The sequence below is a fragment of the Parus major genome, chromosome 18, assembly GCF_001522545.3.
Source record: "Parus major isolate Abel chromosome 18, Parus_major1.1, whole genome shotgun sequence".
Classification (NCBI taxonomy): Eukaryota; Metazoa; Chordata; class Aves; order Passeriformes; family Paridae; genus Parus; species Parus major.
This window is the reverse complement of record NC_031786.1, coordinates 4,205,776-4,223,568: the sequence shown is the minus strand read 5'-3', so window position 1 is coordinate 4,223,568 and position 17,793 is coordinate 4,205,776. Positions and strand designations below refer to the sequence as shown.

Sequence of the window (17,793 nt, the reverse complement as noted above, 5' to 3'; positions counted from 1 at the left end):
AGAACACTGCCACATCTGGTTTTAACAGCTGGTAATAGAATACATACTTTTGGTTACATCTTGCATTGCAACCTAAGACACAGCAGCAGAAGGCAAGTTCTGCACAATATTTATAATTTGTTAACAATACTTATAATTAATTTTTAAATGAAAGTGACCTCTGGCAGTTATACAACTCTAGCCAATTGCAGACATTTAAATAGTTACTCACACGACAGGGTTGTGTTTTATCTTTTAATCAAACCATTCCAGATCTGCAGCTTGCTACAGTAGGATATAAATATTCAAACACAACAGATCTATATTAGACTTCTCATAATAATGTTTTCATGTATTACATAAAAACATAGCCTAAGGGAAAAAGGTGTTTTTCTTTTGGCCTACTTCTTTTTAAGTCAGTAGCATCCACCAGTGCACCTGCCACCCTCAGAATCAGAAGGCAGCATTTCACAGACCAAATCTGTACAATTGTTCACATTTTTTTCACATCCCAGATGTTCCATTTTCAACGCTGGATCCATTAACTGGAGGCTCCACCATCAGTCTCGGCTCTATCAGTGCATCCCAGCTTTCAGTTATCTGAAAACAAACCACAGGCAGCACTTAGCAGGTGCCAGCAACACCAGCAGATGCAATTTCTGTGCTGTTATGCTTTTGCTTAGCACTGAACAATGGCACCACTGAACCAAGATCACAGCTCCTCCTGTGAGTCACTGATCCTATTGATGAACCTCAACCTGCCTGATGTCCTGGGTAAGAAAAGGTGCAGGTAAGAAGAGTGATGAAATTAAAAGCTGGTAAGAAAGAATCTCTATGTGACATTATATTGTTTATTAGCCAAAACAAGAAGTCTGATGAGTGGCTGTGACCCCAGTTAATTGAGTAACATGCAGGAACTGATTATTATGATGTAAACATGCATATTCTTGCCAGAAAGGAACAATTATTCTTGCTTCCAGTGATGCAATTCATTGATTCAAATCAGATGCATGATTACAAAGGGAATGTCTCTGGGATGAACAGAGTTAGGAAGCAGGGCAGGTACCAGCTCTGCTGTCAGGACTCAGATCAGGCCCCATGTACCTTGGTGTCCTGAGGCACCGCGTACTCGATCAGCTGCTCTCCGTCTGCAGACTGGTACACCAGGTCAAACTTCCCTGGCTCCTTAGCAACTGAAAAACCAAGCAAACAGCTCAATGAGCTACAAACCAAAGAAATTTTAAATGTTTACCACAAACACTGATCAAACTGGTTTGGTTTTGGGGGTTGTTTTGTTGATTTTTTTTAAGGTCAGTGTCTGGGTTCATAATTGTAAAAAAGAATCTTGATGTAAAACTGAATCCTACACATTAAAATTATGGTAATTATCTGAGTACTCACATGAGAAAGTCAACAATATCTTGTTGAAATCTGAGAAAAATGCTTATATGACAATCCATTAATTCTGGCTTAAATGGCAACTGCAGGATACACAATTTGAGAAACATTCATCATTTCAGGTCTCAGGAATTGCATCTTGTCATTGCAGGGACTCATTTCCCCACCCACTGAAGACACACCGTTATGACCTCACACTTTCTCTGTAGTTCCATAAAATAATTTCAGAAAATGAAACCACAGTAGAGCTGAGTTACTGACCACCCAAACTGACTGAAAAAAAGTATTTTGTAAATACCCATAAGTGTCCTTCAGTTCAACTAGCAAGGGTTAGAACTCTCAATTTATTGGGGAGAGAATGAGGAGGGGAGGAGTGTGTTGAGTATGAACCCAAGGAAATCTGGAATACTCCTGAAAGATGAAGTGTTCCTTGGATTTCTGGTTTTCCAGGTGACAGCACATGACTACAAGCCCTCGGTGTCCCAGGTACATACACTGTCCTGATGATGTTGAAAGAATCTCAAGTTCAATCTGCCTTTTTTCAGCATTCCAACTGATTATTTTTGCCTCCTTCACAAAGCAAAGAGAAAAGAATCAGGTAAGACACACTTCAGCACTGGCTAACTATTCCATATTTACAACCAGTATGCTACCTGATTGCTGCCAGAGTAAATAAGTCTATTTGGCTATCAAATTTTCCAGTTTCCATGTATAGAATCTGCAAAGAATTAATGCTCAGCAATCTGTAACTACTGGCATCAATAAACCAAAGTTACTCGTTGTCACCAATATGGCAGTTTAAATCAGTACTTACGCAGAAATCAAGTTATTTGAAGTAGCAACAAAATTTTACTTGCACCAGTTTTAAGAACTTGCCCTGACTTCAAACAGCAGTAGACTCAAATACAGCTACATTTTCTACTTGAGGATCTGCATTTTTTATCTCTAAAATATTAATAATTACTAATAATCCTTGTAGTTGGTCGTTTGTTTTTGTGGGTTTTTTTTTCTTTAAATAACAGCTACACATTTCAAATTTTCAATTAGTTCCAGCTTCTAGAGTTTTGATTTTTACTGCTGCACCAGGAATAGCCTGTGGAGTCAACTGGATGCAAGGAAAAACACTGCACAACATCAAAGTATTTAAGCCATACCTCACTTATCATAGTTCTGTGAGAAAATGAAGGGAGGAAAGAAAACCAATACCTTATAGTCTGAAACTTCAGGACTGTAATTTTCAGTTAGTTCCAGGCGCTGTTGAAAGAAATACAAGTAACAAATTGTAACTTATCCCAGTCTTTGACGATTCCACCTACATGCAAACACAGCTTCTGCAGCAAAAGAAAAGTGCAAGAGCCAAGTCTCCTACTCCTGGGACCCAGTGCCAATCATGGGCCCAGTTAGACTTGCAGGACTCGCTGCTCCAAAGCATTTATGTTCAGGTCAGGCTGTGTGAGGACATCAGGGAGATGGATCCCAGTCTCCTCAACTGCAGGGATTTAATTTTTGTTTATTTTTTTTTTTATTTTGCAGCACAGTGTAATTATTTGTATGGTAAGACTTGCAATAACATTTACATGGAAAATCACATTGAAATGACAGCAGGGACAGCATTTCTTGTGTTATACAAATACAAAAAGTCCAAAAAAATGCACTTAACTTCTGTATATGCTCCAAAAATTTGAAAAATCAAAGTTAGGCTTTACAAGTGAATTTTTTAGAGAAACTATTAGGTCAGAAACTTAAAGAGCGGCTGAAATGAATCAATTTTAACCTACTAACATTCAGTATTTCCAGAATTCTTTACCTTAAAGGCAATCCTTTCTCCCACTTGGGGTGGAGCAGCTAGAAGAGGTAACACACTATAGTCTCTCTTGGGAATCCTCACTGGGTTCTGTGAAACAAAGAGTAACCCACTGATTTAATTACTGTATCAGTGCAAACAGAAGTCAGTGTTTATGCTGTATGGATTGCAAGAAGCTCTGAGAAGAGCAAGGCACACATTGTTTTTAGATATATAATACAATCACTTTATTGTTGTTCCACAAACACTTCCTCAGGCTGACGAATGGAATTACAGTAAATAAAAGACCAACCTTTATCCCACTAATCCATTTCTTCTGTTATGAATTACTCTCATCCTATAGGTTCTTTGTACATTTCAAGCTGCCAGAGAAAGGTGACCTCTGCGTGTGTCAGTCACTCACCTGGACAAGGACAGAAGTGTTTGTCGCAGCTTCATTTAACTGCCTCTGTTTCTGGCCTTCACTGCTGTAGTTATAGAAGAAGCCAGGGTTTGCTCCTCGCCCATGGCCCCTCATCATCCCATGAAACCCACGGCCCCTAGGTCTTCTCCAGAAGTTATTCTCTCTCGTTCCATGCCCCCTTCCACGGCCAGGGCTGGCAAACGATCCTTGCACACTGGCTGGCAACTGTTTAGTGCAGTTCCTTACTACGGAATCACCCAATCCAGCACCTGCTGCAGGTTTTTTAATAACAAGTGGGTCTGAATCTGAACTATCAGAGTCTGAAGAGGAGCTCTTTGCTTTGGAAGCCTTGGTGCTGGCTTTTACAGCCACCATATGGTTTGGCACCGATTTTTCCTTTGCAGTGCTGTCTTGTGCTGGAGTCACCTTCTCATCCTCTGTGCTTGAGTCAGAATCTGAACTAGAAGACTGGGGGTTTTTAGCATTTTTACTAATTGCAGTCTTAGTCTTTTCAGTGTTAGACTTTACAGTAGCTTTACTAGTTTTCACATCAAAATTTGAAGCAACTTGGGATTTATCCTTGGGAAGTGTCACCACTACAGGTTTATGGGAAGTTTTATTTTCCTTTACATTTAATTCACTGCTGTCACTGTCAGATGATGTGCTTGAGGAATCTGAAGCTCCCACCCTCTTTTTCCTGGACTGTGTTGTGATCTTTTTGGTGCTATTTTCACCAGAATTTAGAGAAAAGCTCTCATTTGCCCGTTCTAAAGTCATCTTTGCTGCAGCAACCTTTGTCTGCTTTTCATCCTTCTTTTTTGTTGCCAACTGCTTCTCCCTCTCTGCTTTTCTCATCTTTTTAGAATGGGAAGTAGAGCTCTCTTCCTTACCTTCTGCAACTCTATTTCTTCCCCTAACTTCTTCTTTTCTTTTTCTTTTCGTGTACCTTTTCTGAGAATCCCAAGTATCTACAGAGGTCTCTTCCCTACAAGAGGAATACTCAAGGTTATGCTTCTCCTTTTTCTTTTTCCTTTTATGCTTGCCTTCATTCCTAGAGAATTCTTCCTCATCCTGCTTGTGTCTGTGCCTTTCTTTGTCTTCTTTTGTTGTGTAAATAAAACCATCATCTATTTCTTCATAATCATCTGCAACTACCTCTTCCAATTTTACTCTGTTAAAAAAAAAAACAAAACAAAACTAACAAAAGCCACCGTTCAGCATAATGAACACTTTTCCCTGTATGTGAGCAGCTCAGGCAAGTTCCTCTAGAGTGAAGATGCTCCAGCTCTTCCCCAGACAGTACAGAACCCTTCCCTGCAGGCAAAGGCTCTCCTTCCATCTTTGGGAACATTTCCAACCTCTTGGCTCCCTCCATCCCTTTTGGACACGTTGGGGTGTCTCGGGTGTTGGGAATCAGTGCCCATGGGTACCTGGCTCCCTCTCCACTGCCCAGGGAAGGAAGAGCTCAGTCCCCCGGGGAATCCCATCCCTGTCCCACCAAGCCCTCGTGGGGATTCACAGAACCCCAGAATGGGTCAGGCTGAAAGGGATCACATTGGGATCATCTGGTCCCACCTCCCTGCCCAAGTAGGGTCATCCCAGAGCACAAGGCACAGGGTTGTGTCGAGAGGGCTCTGGAATATCCCAGGGAAGGAGACTCCACATCCTCTCTGCACAATCTGTCCCAGCGTGCGGTGCCTGCACAGGGAAGCTCCTCCTCATGGTCAGGTGGAATTTCCCGGGCATCAGTTCCTGCCCGCTGCCCCGTGTCCCACGGCTCGGGAACACCGAGCAGAACCCGGTCCGGCCTCTTGGCACCGCCTTCAGATACTGACAGACACTGATGAGGTGCGTGTGTGGGACTGACCCCCGCTCCCGCTGTCCCGGTCCCACTGTCCCTGTCCCTGTCCCTGTCCCGGTCCGGTCCGTACCGCAGCGAGTCGTTGTCCCTCACGAGGCGCGCGCTCTCGGCGGGCGGCAGCAGCGCCTCCTCGAGGAAGAGGCTGAGGCGGGCGCGGCGGCTGAAGCCGAAGCGGTGGCGGATGATGCTGAGCAGGTCGGTGACGAGCCGCGCCTGGCCCGGCTCCAGCAGCAGCCAGCACAGCGCGCAGCCCGGGCTGGCCGGCGGAGGGTGGTCGAACACCAGCCGCAGCCGCACCGGGCCGCCGCCGGCCGCCATCATGGAGCAGCAGGAGGAGGAGGAGGAGGAGGAGGAGAAGGGGCAAGAGGCGGGCACGGGGGGCGGTGTCTCAGGGCGGGCCGGGCCTGTCCCGTGATCGCGGGAGCTGAGGGAGCCATGGGGCCGCTCCGTGCTGGGGTCGCGCTGTCCGTGCTACTGCTGGCGGCAGGTACGGGACGGGATGGGACGGGAGCAGGGCCTCCGGCCACGGCGTTCCTGGGTGCCGCATCCGCTGCCGGGCAGGGCCTGGGCTGAGCCGCGGGAAATTTCGCTTGCCGGGATGGCGGTGGGGAGGGACGGAGAGGGTGGCGGGAGTCCCGGCGGGAGCAGCAAAGCCAGGCCGCTGTGGCTTGGAAAAGCCTTATTGCTCCTACTCCAGTGCGCTGTTGCCTTCTGCCCTGATCCCTGAAATTAATGGATGGAGTGTCAGAGGTCTGTTCCGTGTCCGAAATGGACCGTAGACTGACCGCGTAAGGTGACCAGACTTTAATGGCTTAAATGAGTTTAAACTATATTTTGGATTCCTTTAGAAGTGCCCCTCTGTCTGTCTGCATCTGCTCTCCTTGGGGACTGTGAAGTGATGCGGTCTCCGCGGACACCCAGATCAAAGTACCGGCATGAGTTGGGTCATGGAGCCAGTAACGCGAAGGCTGCCGGTTCAATTCCCGTCAATTCACTAAACAGTTGAACTCGATTTTTTTAGGTCCCTTTCTACACAAAATATTATGTGATCCTTGTCGCAGTTGCAGCTTGTTACGGGAGTCATTCCATTGGGGTTAGTGGGGTTGTGCCTTCAGCCCAGGCCTTGAAAACCCTTGAAGAACAAATTCCAACGATTGGGCTACGATTCCGGCGGCAGCTCTAAAACCAGACTCTCATAAGGAAGCACTTAAGGAACACGCTTCGTTCATTGACGATAACTCAGCTGTGGGTGGGGGTGTAAGTATAGGCGCCTAGGTTTCTTATAGCAATTTTTTTTAGTAGTAGTAGCACTTCTATTTATCACACCCAAGATTGAAATGTGATGTTTTGGAACAATTCTGGTGGAAAGCCCAAAGCTGAGCCTTTTTACCTAGCTGATTGTTACTTTTATTTCCTCTCAAGGTGTAGTTCTGAGGCAGCCCCAAGAGCCCAAAGAGGTGTGGGGATATGTGGAGGTTCGGAGCAAGGCCCACATGTTCTGGTGGCTTTACTATGCAAATAATCCAATCCAAGACTTCACAGAGTTACCTCTCGTCTTGTGGCTTCAGGTAAGGCGTGGTTAGAGACACATAAGCAATAGCTCTTTCCATCTGTACCTGGTTCAGTCTTATGTCTGATGTTGTGCAGCTCTACAGAAACAGAATTCAAAACTGCCTGGTTCTAAATGCCTCGCCCTGTGAATGAGGTATTGAGGGTGGGAAAAACAGGGATGATTTCATTCTGCAGTTGTGGGGTGTCCTCAACTGCACACCTTCTATCAAGTTTGATTGCAGTAACAGAGGTTGTTCTTATCTTTTATACAACAGTAGTATTTTTTGTGCATTGTAGTTTCACAGCTCCTTTCCTGGAGAATTTGAAGTCTAAACAATGTTCAGAGAGAGAGAGTATATGAAATAAAATTAGAGATTTAGGATGATTCCTAAACAAAAACGATCCTAGTTTGATAAAAGTCGTGGTGTGTTCTCCACAATACATTTCAGAAGTTAATGTTGAATAGAATCACTTGAAGACTTGTTCTTATTATTTCTGGGTTATTTCATCAGAGTGGAACCCACAAGCTGTACATGCTGATTAAGTTAATGACTTGCAAAGCCCCAGTCAGCGGATAGTTAACATTTGTACTCCATGTACAGGGAATAAGGTTTTGAAACATGGCAGGCAGCTCATCAGAAGCTCTCACAAGTGGGTGACTGCTTCTCTGTTGAGTTCTTGCTTTCAGAAATGTGTGCACATAACCCAAGTAATAGTGCAAAAGCCATTTTTAAAAATTTACAGTCTGTCATTCTACTTACTGGCTGGCTTGTATTTTTCTTCCATCTGTCTTATCTATGCCATGCTGCCTTTTAACGTCTTTGTCATTTGGTATTTCCCTGCAGGGAGGTCCAGGAGCTTCAGGCTGTGGATATGGGAACTTCGAAGAGATTGGTCCATTAGACAAAGAAATGAAACCAAGAAATACAACCTGGGTACAGTAAAAAGTTCAGCTTTTAACTACGACTTAGAAATGTTTGTTTCCTTATGAAGCAGATGATCACTATGCAGAAAACCCACAGAACAGTTTTTCATTTAAAGCTCAGTAGAACTATAATATTTCAAGTTAAAATACTGTAGTTAATAAATTAGCTTATAGGAATGGCCTTGTTTAGAACTGAGGGGTAGACATATTAATTTGATTTGATTTGATAAAGTATGTCTGGTCTTCCATGAAATTGTGAAATGCAGGTATCTGGGAAACAGAGAGCAGGGAAGTTGTAGAAAGTGTTATTTGAGATCACAGCTTCATTGTGTGCAGTCACAGAGCTTTTTCTGGGTGGCTGGCATGTAAAACCTATGGTTTGTAATTACAGGTCCAGTATATCCTTCAAGGAAAAACAAATTATAGCTGGCTGTAAAGATGGAAGTTTAATTAGTGCAATATTACTTGTGCTCTGAGCTACGAATAGTCTGAAGTACTCCAGAATTCCCTAGACCTGCCCCTGGGTTACTGGGAGTTTTTGGATGTATTTCTGGTTACAGATTGGGCAAATTGAAGGACTTTATTTTACACCTAATTCTTCTGCTAGTTTTTTCAGGTCCAGGGATTTGCTGGCTCACTTAATGATTTATGCCATCAAAACTAAATTTATTTTCTGGCGCTGAGCTGAGGTTTTATACAAACCTTTCTGCTTCTACAGCTGCAGGCAGCCAGTATCTTGTTTGTGGATAATCCTGTGGGCACTGGATTCAGTTATGTGGATGATTGTAGCTTGTTTGCTCGAAACCTTACAGCAGTAGTTTCTGATATGATGGTTTTTCTTGGAGAATTCTTCAAGCATAGAACAGAATTCCAGGTAAGTGAATTGAATTCTTGTTTATTGTTGCATTTTCCTCTGCTTTTAAATAGAATTCAATAAGAATTAGGGAACAGACTTCCAGATGAGCTGTGTTTTGCTCCTAGGTAATGTTTGGTGCAGTTATAACCACTGTGTCTTATTTTTCACCTTTCAGAAGTTGTATCTTGATTTTGGGATTAGTTAGATAAGCATTGGGGTGGATTATTGTCTCCTGAGTGATCTGAGCAGCATATATAGGATCACAGCTGCTTATAGTTCCAAAATACTTCAGAACCAACCCCAGAAAATCACAAGGATGTTATGGAAACCTTATATGCAGCTTAAAATAAAAAAAAACAACATTAAATGGTTGAGAGGTGAACAGCCAGTGCCTGGGTTGTGTGGGATGTGGGAGGTGGTTGGAGGTATCCTCTGCCCAACGAGTTCTTTGTGTGACTTTTCTCTCAACAGACCATCCCATTCTACATATTTTCTGAATCTTATGGAGGTAAAATGGCTGCTGGGCTTGCTTTAGAGCTGCACAAGGTAAGGACTTGGAGGATATAGTTCACTTTTCACTTTTAAACCTGGGGTTGTACAAGTAGTTTTATTTTCTGGAATATACTGTCCCTATTGCCTAATTCACAATGCTACTTACTTTCTTCAATTACAGAAAACTGATTCTAGAGTCATGAGTAGCTAACTGAAATGTTATTCTTTGTTTGGTTTTTGTTTTGTTTTGTTTTTCCTCTTATTTACTAAGGCTGTTCAAAAAGGGACCATAAAGTGCAATTTTATGGGGACTGCTCTTGGAGACTCCTGGATTTCTCCTTTGGGTATGTTTAAACTCCTCAGACTGTAGATGATTTGTTGTTGTTTTGTTTTGTTTGGTGTTGTAATCATTCCATGAGTGCCTAAAGTCAAAAGTGCCATCCCTGCCTTATGTGAGTTAACTCTCTTGTCTGGTAAATCAATAATAAATGCTCAGCCTTGCAAGCTGTGACTGAAGAGTCTCTCTTTAAAATATATCTAGATTAGGAGAAGCCAGAGAGTAAGGTCAGTGAGGAGCACACTTGCATCTGGAGGGATGGTGAAATGTCCCTACACATCTCCACAGCCTCTGAGGTGTTTTGTAAGAGTCCTGTGCTTAAATATGGCCTCCAAATGATTCACAACCAGAGGAGGACAAAAAGCAAGTTAAAGGGCTCTTGGTCCTTCAGTGGGACTGGCAAAGGCAGGCTTCACAGATTGCCTGCAGCACAGGACAATATGAAGCAAGCTCTTACCTGTCTGCCATCAGCTGATCCTTGAGAATTTACAAAGTTGTTGCAAAGCAGATTAATTTTATAATTCAATTTTTCCCTTGTGACTTTTTAAACAGATCAATTTAGATAATTCCCATCCTCTTGTTAGACTTCTGCCCATGTTCTGGCAATGTGCTGCAATGCTGGGGGCAGAACATTTTGGTAAAAACATGTTTGTTGCTTTAAATGAATTTCACTGGTTAAGTCATAGGGGGTTAATGATGTTGCAGGATTTGTAAAGAACTTGGTCTGTGATACATAACCTTAGGGTTAAACAGAGCTTACTGTACCTTTTTACTGTTTAATTCATCTCCATTTATTTTTCTCATAAATATTGTTGCACCAATAAAGGAAAAGTAAATTAAATCTTATGTCAGTGATTAATTGTCTGTTTGATGTTTGAAATCTGCTCTGTTTGTTTAGACTCTGTGCTGTCCTGGGGGCCCTACCTTTACAGCACTGTAAGTAGCTGCTTAAACTCCTGGTCCTCATGTGATCCCTTGTGCTGCCATACAGCACAAATGGGTGAATTTTAAGATTGCATCTTAGCCTGAATAAAACCTCGAAAGCATGGAGGGTGTTTGTAATAAATGGATGTGGAATTGTAATTGAAGCTGTCGTTCTTTGTGTTTGTCTTCCAGTCCCTCCTCGATGATAATGGTCTAGCAGAGGTGACTGCTGTTGCTAAAGAAATAATGGATGCAATAAATAAAAATCAGTATGGGCTGGCCACTGAGCTCTGGGGCAAGGCTGAAGGTGTCATTGAAGAGGTGAGATCTTTGACTGATACTAAGAACTAACTGCTGCCTGGGGAGGCACATGATTTCAAGTTATCCTTTCTATGAGTGCTAAGCTGGCATGAATTCTCCAACCCTCTGCCCAGTCATTTTTGCCAGCATTTGTTTTATCCCAGTGCTGATATAAAGGAGTGTTTGCTATGCCCTGCTGGGTGAGTGACAGAGAAAGTGGGCAGGACAGCCCTTGTGGTCTTCTGGTACTGCACTGAGGTGTCAGCATACAACTAGTCCTCTTGATTTCCACAGTTTCAAATTAAATAAACTATATCTCCTGGAAAGCTTTGAATATTGAAAATTGCATCCAGCAAGACACAAATTTGAAGTTAAGCACACATCTCTATTTGAAGAATAACAATAGGTGCACAGGATGGAAAGGAACCTCAAGCTATGGTCTGTTACTGTGGGACACTCCATCTTGTTACTTAGAAAGTTCCAGCATGAAAGACTGGTAAAGTTTTGCTTTTATTTCTCCAGTTAAAAGGTTGCTCCAAAATCTCATTCTTCAGTACATGTAAGGCTCTGGCTTCCTTGGACAGAAAGGCTAATCTGGAGCCACTTCCTTTTTTTTTTTTTTTGGGGACTTATTTTGGTTTGGTTTCGGTTTTTTTTTTTCTGTGTTTCATAATTGACAGTGCCTTGCACGTGGTTGGTTTCACTTCTTGCTGTTTGGAAGGAACTTTTGGTTCCTGTTTTACTTTTCAAATCTACTTGGCTTCCCCTCTCAGTAGTGATGGTGCTGGCAAGTGAAGGCACTGCAGTTCTTCTGGGGTTGCTATTGTGAGCTGATTTCTGACCTAAGCATCAGAACTTTTGAAACTAAAAAATCCAGTGAAGCAGGGCTTCAAGAATGTGGAGTAACTTCTCTAATGGCAGCACTGCTCACATTTGCCCTTGGATGCAGGCAGCCTCTGTCAGCTGCATTAGAGCTGCCAATCTGCAATACTTGGGTACATCCAGCTGTCAGCAGCTCCAGAAGAGGGGTGGCTCATACCCATCACCACCTTTTTGAGGAAGCATTTTAGATTTTGGAGGTTTTGTAGGTTGGAAGGATGTTGAGCAAGAGCAGCACCACAGCAGCAGGGGCTGTCTGAAGGCATCACCTGTCACTGCAGCTCTCTGTCATGACTAATGCAGGGTAAGACTTCCTGTAGCTTCACATCTGCTTCAGAGGAGTAAATAGCATCTCTGGCACAACCCATGTATGAACAATACAGGCTTGAGGAATCTCTTTTCCACTTCTCACATCAAATGTAGAACTGGAGTTTTTCCACGAGTATCTTCCTGGTGTGCAGGTAAAGTGACAGGTCACAGGGTCCTTTATTTAGGATTTACTTGGGGTTTGGTTTTTTGTTTGGTGTTTTTTTTTCTTCTTTTCAGGAAAGACTGTTCTTCATCTCTGAGAAATGTTTTTATTAGTGTTACTGAAATTATCTTGTGTTTTCAGAACACAGACAATGTGAACTTTTATAACATCTTGACTAAAGAGGTTCCAGAAGTGAAATCAGATGAACAAGAAAATCTCCATCTCAGTAAGTTGTATTTAAATACTTGAACTTCTGAGACCCTGTGTTTCCAATCACATACCTTCAACTCTGACAGTGGAAGAAGCTTCAATGTAGCACATCCTTTAAAAGGATGTTGATATTCTCTCAAGCAGAACTTGTTTGCTGTTGCACAAATAGAGACAGATAGGAATGTGGGACAGCCCTATAGATGACACCTCCACCTATATATTCTGCACAAATTATAGCAAGGAAGCAGTCAGTATAATTGCAACATCATTTTATGACCTTTCAAGTTACTTCCTCTTCCTGTCTTTCATTTTGGTCTTTAAAACAGGACACAAAAGTGTCTCATCACTATAAACAGTCTAATTAAATTCTTGCTCCATGATTTTTGTGCGTCAGTGTGAAAACCACACATGTAGAGTTTCATTCAAACTCTTTTTCTGTTGGCTTCATAAGAGAACAATTAGCTCCTGAAAGCAAAACATCACAGCTCAAAAATAACTGGTCTGTTGAGAACAGCCAAGTGGTTAAAGCAGAAGCTGATGCCCAGAGAAAGTGCAGCGTTAGCCAAAAGTAGGAATGGATGGGGTCTTCCTGTACTACCCTGCCCTAAATAAGGGTTGACTTAGTGGTTTCTAGTAAAAGTAAGCAAATCTCTCTCTGTGGTGTTGCATTTTCATTAGAAAAGGGTTTGTTGGCCATGATTGAAACTGAAGATTCTTATCTGTGCAGGATGGTGTCTGAAGTGTGCCACTGATCAAAGCGTGTTCTCTCTCTTTTCAGTGCGGCTTTACCAGCGCCATGTCAGAAACATGCATCAGAGCAGCCTCGATGAGCTGATGAATGGGCCCATCAGAAAGAAGTTGATGATCATTCCTGACTGTGTGAAGTGGGGAGGTACTTTCCTGTCTGCTCGTGTGCACCTGATGAGTCCATTACTGTTGTTTACAGTATTGCATGCTGTAATGCAATACTGTAAACAATTCAATACTGGTCACATTCAGTTGTCATTATTCATGGGGCTAAGGAGGGGATTTGTTCTCAGAAATTAAAATGTTGTGGGACAGGCCTGTGGGAGCAGGTGTGGTTCTGGTTCTGATTCTGCTATTAGAATCTATGATTTAGATATATAGATGATAACTATCTTTAGTCAAGTAACTAAAAATACAGGGAGAGGGAGGAAAATCCTCTATATTTCAGGAACTGGTTTCTGTCTTTCATGCAGTCTTGCATAAATTCCTGTCAGCTTTTCTTTGACAAAAGTCTGGTGTCATGTAATGATGCATCTTATGGAGGAGGGGTATGAAACAGGCTTAAAGGACTGATGTCAGTGTGTAAATAGAAGCCAGGAACTACAGCACTGTCTTTGAGCTCCAGTGGGAGCACAGCTGCTGTCTGGTCCTCCTGTTCCTCAAACTGATACATGGTGCAACTTTGGGCTAGGGCTGGTTTTTGTGCAGCTGTGAACTCCATTTCAGAGCCTTTAGCCTATGCTTCTGTTCCAGCCTGGGGATGACATCCTTCATCACTTAAAATTTGTCTTTCTGTTTCCAATCAGGTCAGTCCAAACAAGTCTTTGAGAACATGGCTGAGGACTTCATGAAACCCGTCATCGATATTGTAGATCAGCTTTTGGCAGCCAATGTCAATGTTACAGTCTATAATGGGCAGCTGGACCTCATTGTTGACACCATGGGTGAGGAACTTCTTGCCTGGGGGTGGAAACAGAATATGTGATGAGTAGAATGTGGAGCTATCAGTATATTACTGCCCAGATTTCTCCAATCTCCTGTCCAATCTCTTATCTAACTAGCAGTGCATAAATACTAGAGTCATAAATGAGCAGCGCTTAAGATGTTTTGCTTATATCCCTCTGAGTGAGGCAAATCCTTTACCTCCATTATACTGTTGAGAAATGGATCTGCAACATCAGTAATTGGTTGTTTCAGTGAAGCTAATAATTCACTTAATCCTTCTGGATAGGCACATAGATACACATCTATGTATCATGCTCATTCATAGGCAAAGAATGCTGGTAATTAATGAGGGAGGGTGCAGTGGAAGAGTGATCACACCTGCTCTCAGTGTAGGCTCCTGCACACCTTGGGCTTTGCTGCTTGCAAGATGCTGGTTTGGTGCAGGGGCAGTTTGGGAGCCAGGCCAAGCACTGCTGAAATGTCTCACAAGGCTGCTGTGCTCCCTTCCACTTCCACTTTTCTCACTGAGTTAAAGAATTTGCAGTCACAGAATCCACAAGCACCTTCCTATGTTGTGAAAGGCTTTATTCCTTATATGTCTCTGTCCACTTAGATATTCAGATGCCCTTCATGAGCAGCACAGCAATCAATAAATCCAGGAAACACAGTATTTAGGCTGTCAAAACAGATAAGCAGTTAGTGGTGCTCTAGTTCATCACATTTTGGTCTAAAATTGAGCTGTAGTTAACATGTAAATTCTTCCAGCAGTTTACAGATAGGCTAAAGCTTTGTCCCCCTTGGAGTCCTGGAATTGATCTTGTTGCTGTCTTGCCCTGCCCCTTCTCTAGCAGCACCTGGAAAACAGCCTTTCCAGTCTCCCTCAATGAGTGTCTAACAGAGAAATAGTGCCTCTTCTGATTTCCAGGATGGGGGACTTGTTATGGCTGATCCTTCTCTATGGCAGGACATTCAAGGTGTTTGAGGTGCAAAGTGAAATATGTCGGAATTTCTAGGGCTGCAGAGCCTCCAAGAAGCACATGTACAATCCTAAGTCCATTTCATACCCATCTTCACTGTTTACTTATTCCCTTCTCCCTTCCACTGGTTTCAGTTTGTCCTGAATTTTCCTAGGCATAACAAAATTGTTTTTAGGATCTGAGCACACAGACTCTCTGCTACCTCTGCTGTACTGGTATCCATTAGAGGGGGTGTCCAGCTGAACTGGACTCCCAAGCTGCTGTGGAACCAAGTATTGGTAATTTCCCAGTATTGGTAATCAATGCTACCTCTAATCTCCTACAGGCCAGGAGGCATGGATCCGGAAGCTGAAGTGGCCTGATTTGGACCAGTTCAGCCAGAAAAGGTGGAAGGCGCTGTACGTGTCTCCAGAATCCACTGAGACAGCTGCTTTCCACAAGGCCTATGAGAACTTCGCTTTCTTCTGGATTCTCAAGGCTGGGCACATGGTAAATAATGAAGTCCTTGAGGTGGAATCAGCTAGAAGACTGAAGATGTGTAGCTGCTGTCTGCTTCCTTATAGCAGCTGCTTATCCTGTGCTTTTCTCTGTGCTAGGTACCAGCTGACCAAGGAGAGATGGCACTCAAAATGCTCAGGATGGTGACCCAGCAGCAGCACTAGGGGGAGGGAGGTCAGCTGGTCTGGCTTCCTGCCCAGCACCAGGCTCTGGAGGAGTGTGAATCTGGGATCCTAAGCCAAAGGAGATACAGTGGCTGTTTGGACACACAGCCTCCCTCGTTTTGCTGATACTGTGCACAATTGCTTGTGGAAAGGCATTTTTTTTCCTTGAATGAGTTACTGCTTTTGAATTTTTAAGCTGTGATTTGCTGCCTTAACACTGTTCATAAATGACTCTTCCAGATGGAAGTCCCCTGTCATGAAGAACAAGCCCTGAACCTTTGCCTTGGAAGGATTTTGTGCTCTTGCCCTTCCCTGAATGCTCCCTTGTCTGTTTACACACCAAGAGTAAAACTGATTTGACTTGATTGGCTTTGTGTACCTCTGGGAGAGCTGACCTGCTTCATGAGGCTGTGGAATGTTCCTTCCATTGTCCTCAGGTTTGAGTCACCTGTCTGGATTACAAGCTGAAGACATGGAAATGCCAGGACAGAGGACCTGCTCTAGAGGAATCACAGTGCAGCTCATCTTACTGAGATGCCTGAATTAGGATCCAGGATTCTTCAGACTTCCTGTGTTACGGAGAGAGAAACATTGCACAGAGGAGGATTTGACCCTTTTCATCTGACCATTTGTTTCTTGTTTCCATTCTTCTTAATTCCTACTACTCAAATTTTGCCTTTATTCTCAAAACCTAAAGCACATCCAGCAGGAGTTCCTGCTTTTCTGTATCCTGAAGCAGAAAGCCTGTTAATATTCTCTTGTACCAAAGAGTCCCAACAGACAGAAGCTTCTTAAAACCTTCTGAGTTTAGCCAGAAGGAAAGGAGCGTTATTTGAGCAATAGCAGCATAATTCTGAAAGATTATAGGAGTATTTAAAAGAAGGATATACAAAATCTTGATCCATGTCTTTAAGTCTCATAGAGACCTATTATTTGGAAACTTTTTTTTTTTGATAATACACAATCAGGAAGAGACTTGGTCAGACATCATTTGACTTTTGCTATGGAGGATGAAGTAGTTGTTTTTTTATTGGTGTCTGATAGGAGACACAACAGCTCCTTCCAGCTGTCAGAATCCTAAACAAATAGCAACCTCTCAATTACTCCAGGCACTGAAATGGTTATGAAACACCTGATAGTATTGTCTTGGCAAGAACCGAGGCACAGTGCTGTGTGAGCACATATGCAATCACCCAGCAGCTCCACTATTGGCACCTAATAATTGCTTTCCTTTTTCATGTTCCCTTCTTGTATTCTTGAGAAGTTTAGCAATGCAAATCCAGATTTGGTTTTTTAAACACCTTTTTGAATAAATAGGTCTAATTCATCTCTTCAGCATCACATTGATTTCACTGCTTGAAAATGACATCTTTTCTGTTTTGGCTTTTAGATGAACAAGAGGAGGTTGCTACCAGTGTGTAAATTTGCATATCTGCATTCTTGGAATATTTTAAAATAATTTGCCTAGCAAATCAGTATGTTTTTGCCTGGGTAATGTGCTGGTTTGGGCTGGGATAGAGTTAATTTTCTTCCTACTACATAGTATGGGCTGTTTTGGATTTGTGCTGGAGATGTTGATAACACAGGGTTGTTACAGTTGTGGCTGAAGAGTTCTGACAAGGCCTTTTCTGCTCTCATCAGACCTCACCAGTGAGGGGTCTTTTGGGGGCATAAGGAGTTGGAGAGGACACAGCCAGGACACAAGTGACCCAAGGGATGTCCCAGGCCAGGTGGTGTCATGCTCAGCTGGGGGAGAAGAAGGAATGGGGCACACTGGGGGTGATGCTGTTTGTCTTCCCAAATAACTGCTGCATGTGATGGAGCCCTGCTTCCTTGGAGACAGCTGCACACCTGCCTGCCCATGGGGAGTGGTGAATGAATTCCTTGTTTTGATTTGCTTGTTGCCTATTAAACTCTTTATTTCAGCATATGACTTTTTTCACTTTTACCATTCAGTCTCTCCCCCATCTGTCTCGAGGGGAAAGTAAGTGGACAGCTCTGTGGTGTTTGTTTGCTGCCTGGGGTTAGACCATGAGAGCAGTTTGAGTTGGCTGGTCCTCAGTCCTGTTAT

The 17,793-nt window shown here is 43.1% G+C and overlaps 2 protein-coding genes across 2 annotated transcripts; one reads left to right on the top strand and one right to left on the bottom strand.

Moving 5' to 3' along the window:
* Positions 1–220: 220 nt before the first annotated feature.
* Positions 221–5,788, bottom strand: COIL (coilin). Its single transcript, XM_015646152.2, has 7 exons — positions 5,516–5,788; positions 3,585–4,755; positions 3,185–3,271; positions 2,584–2,631; positions 1,872–1,947; positions 1,084–1,172; positions 221–579 (listed from the first exon to the last, which is right to left on the bottom strand). The coding sequence occupies exons 1-7, from the start codon at positions 5,764–5,766 to the stop codon at positions 484–486; spliced, it is 1,818 nt and encodes a 605-aa protein (XP_015501638.1). The 5' UTR covers positions 5,767–5,788; the 3' UTR covers positions 221–483.
* A 38-nt stretch (positions 5,789–5,826) lies between these two features.
* On the top strand, positions 5,827–17,652 carry SCPEP1 (serine carboxypeptidase 1). The gene is made up of 13 exons (XM_015646041.2): positions 5,827–5,932; positions 6,868–7,013; positions 7,842–7,931; positions 8,640–8,795; positions 9,249–9,323; positions 9,541–9,613; positions 10,505–10,542; positions 10,723–10,851; positions 12,323–12,407; positions 13,170–13,283; positions 13,945–14,082; positions 15,386–15,549; positions 15,657–17,652. The coding sequence occupies exons 1-13, from the start codon at positions 5,881–5,883 to the stop codon at positions 15,720–15,722; spliced, it is 1,326 nt and encodes a 441-aa protein (XP_015501527.1). The 5' UTR covers positions 5,827–5,880; the 3' UTR covers positions 15,723–17,652.
* The last annotated feature ends 141 nt before the right edge of the window (positions 17,653–17,793 follow it).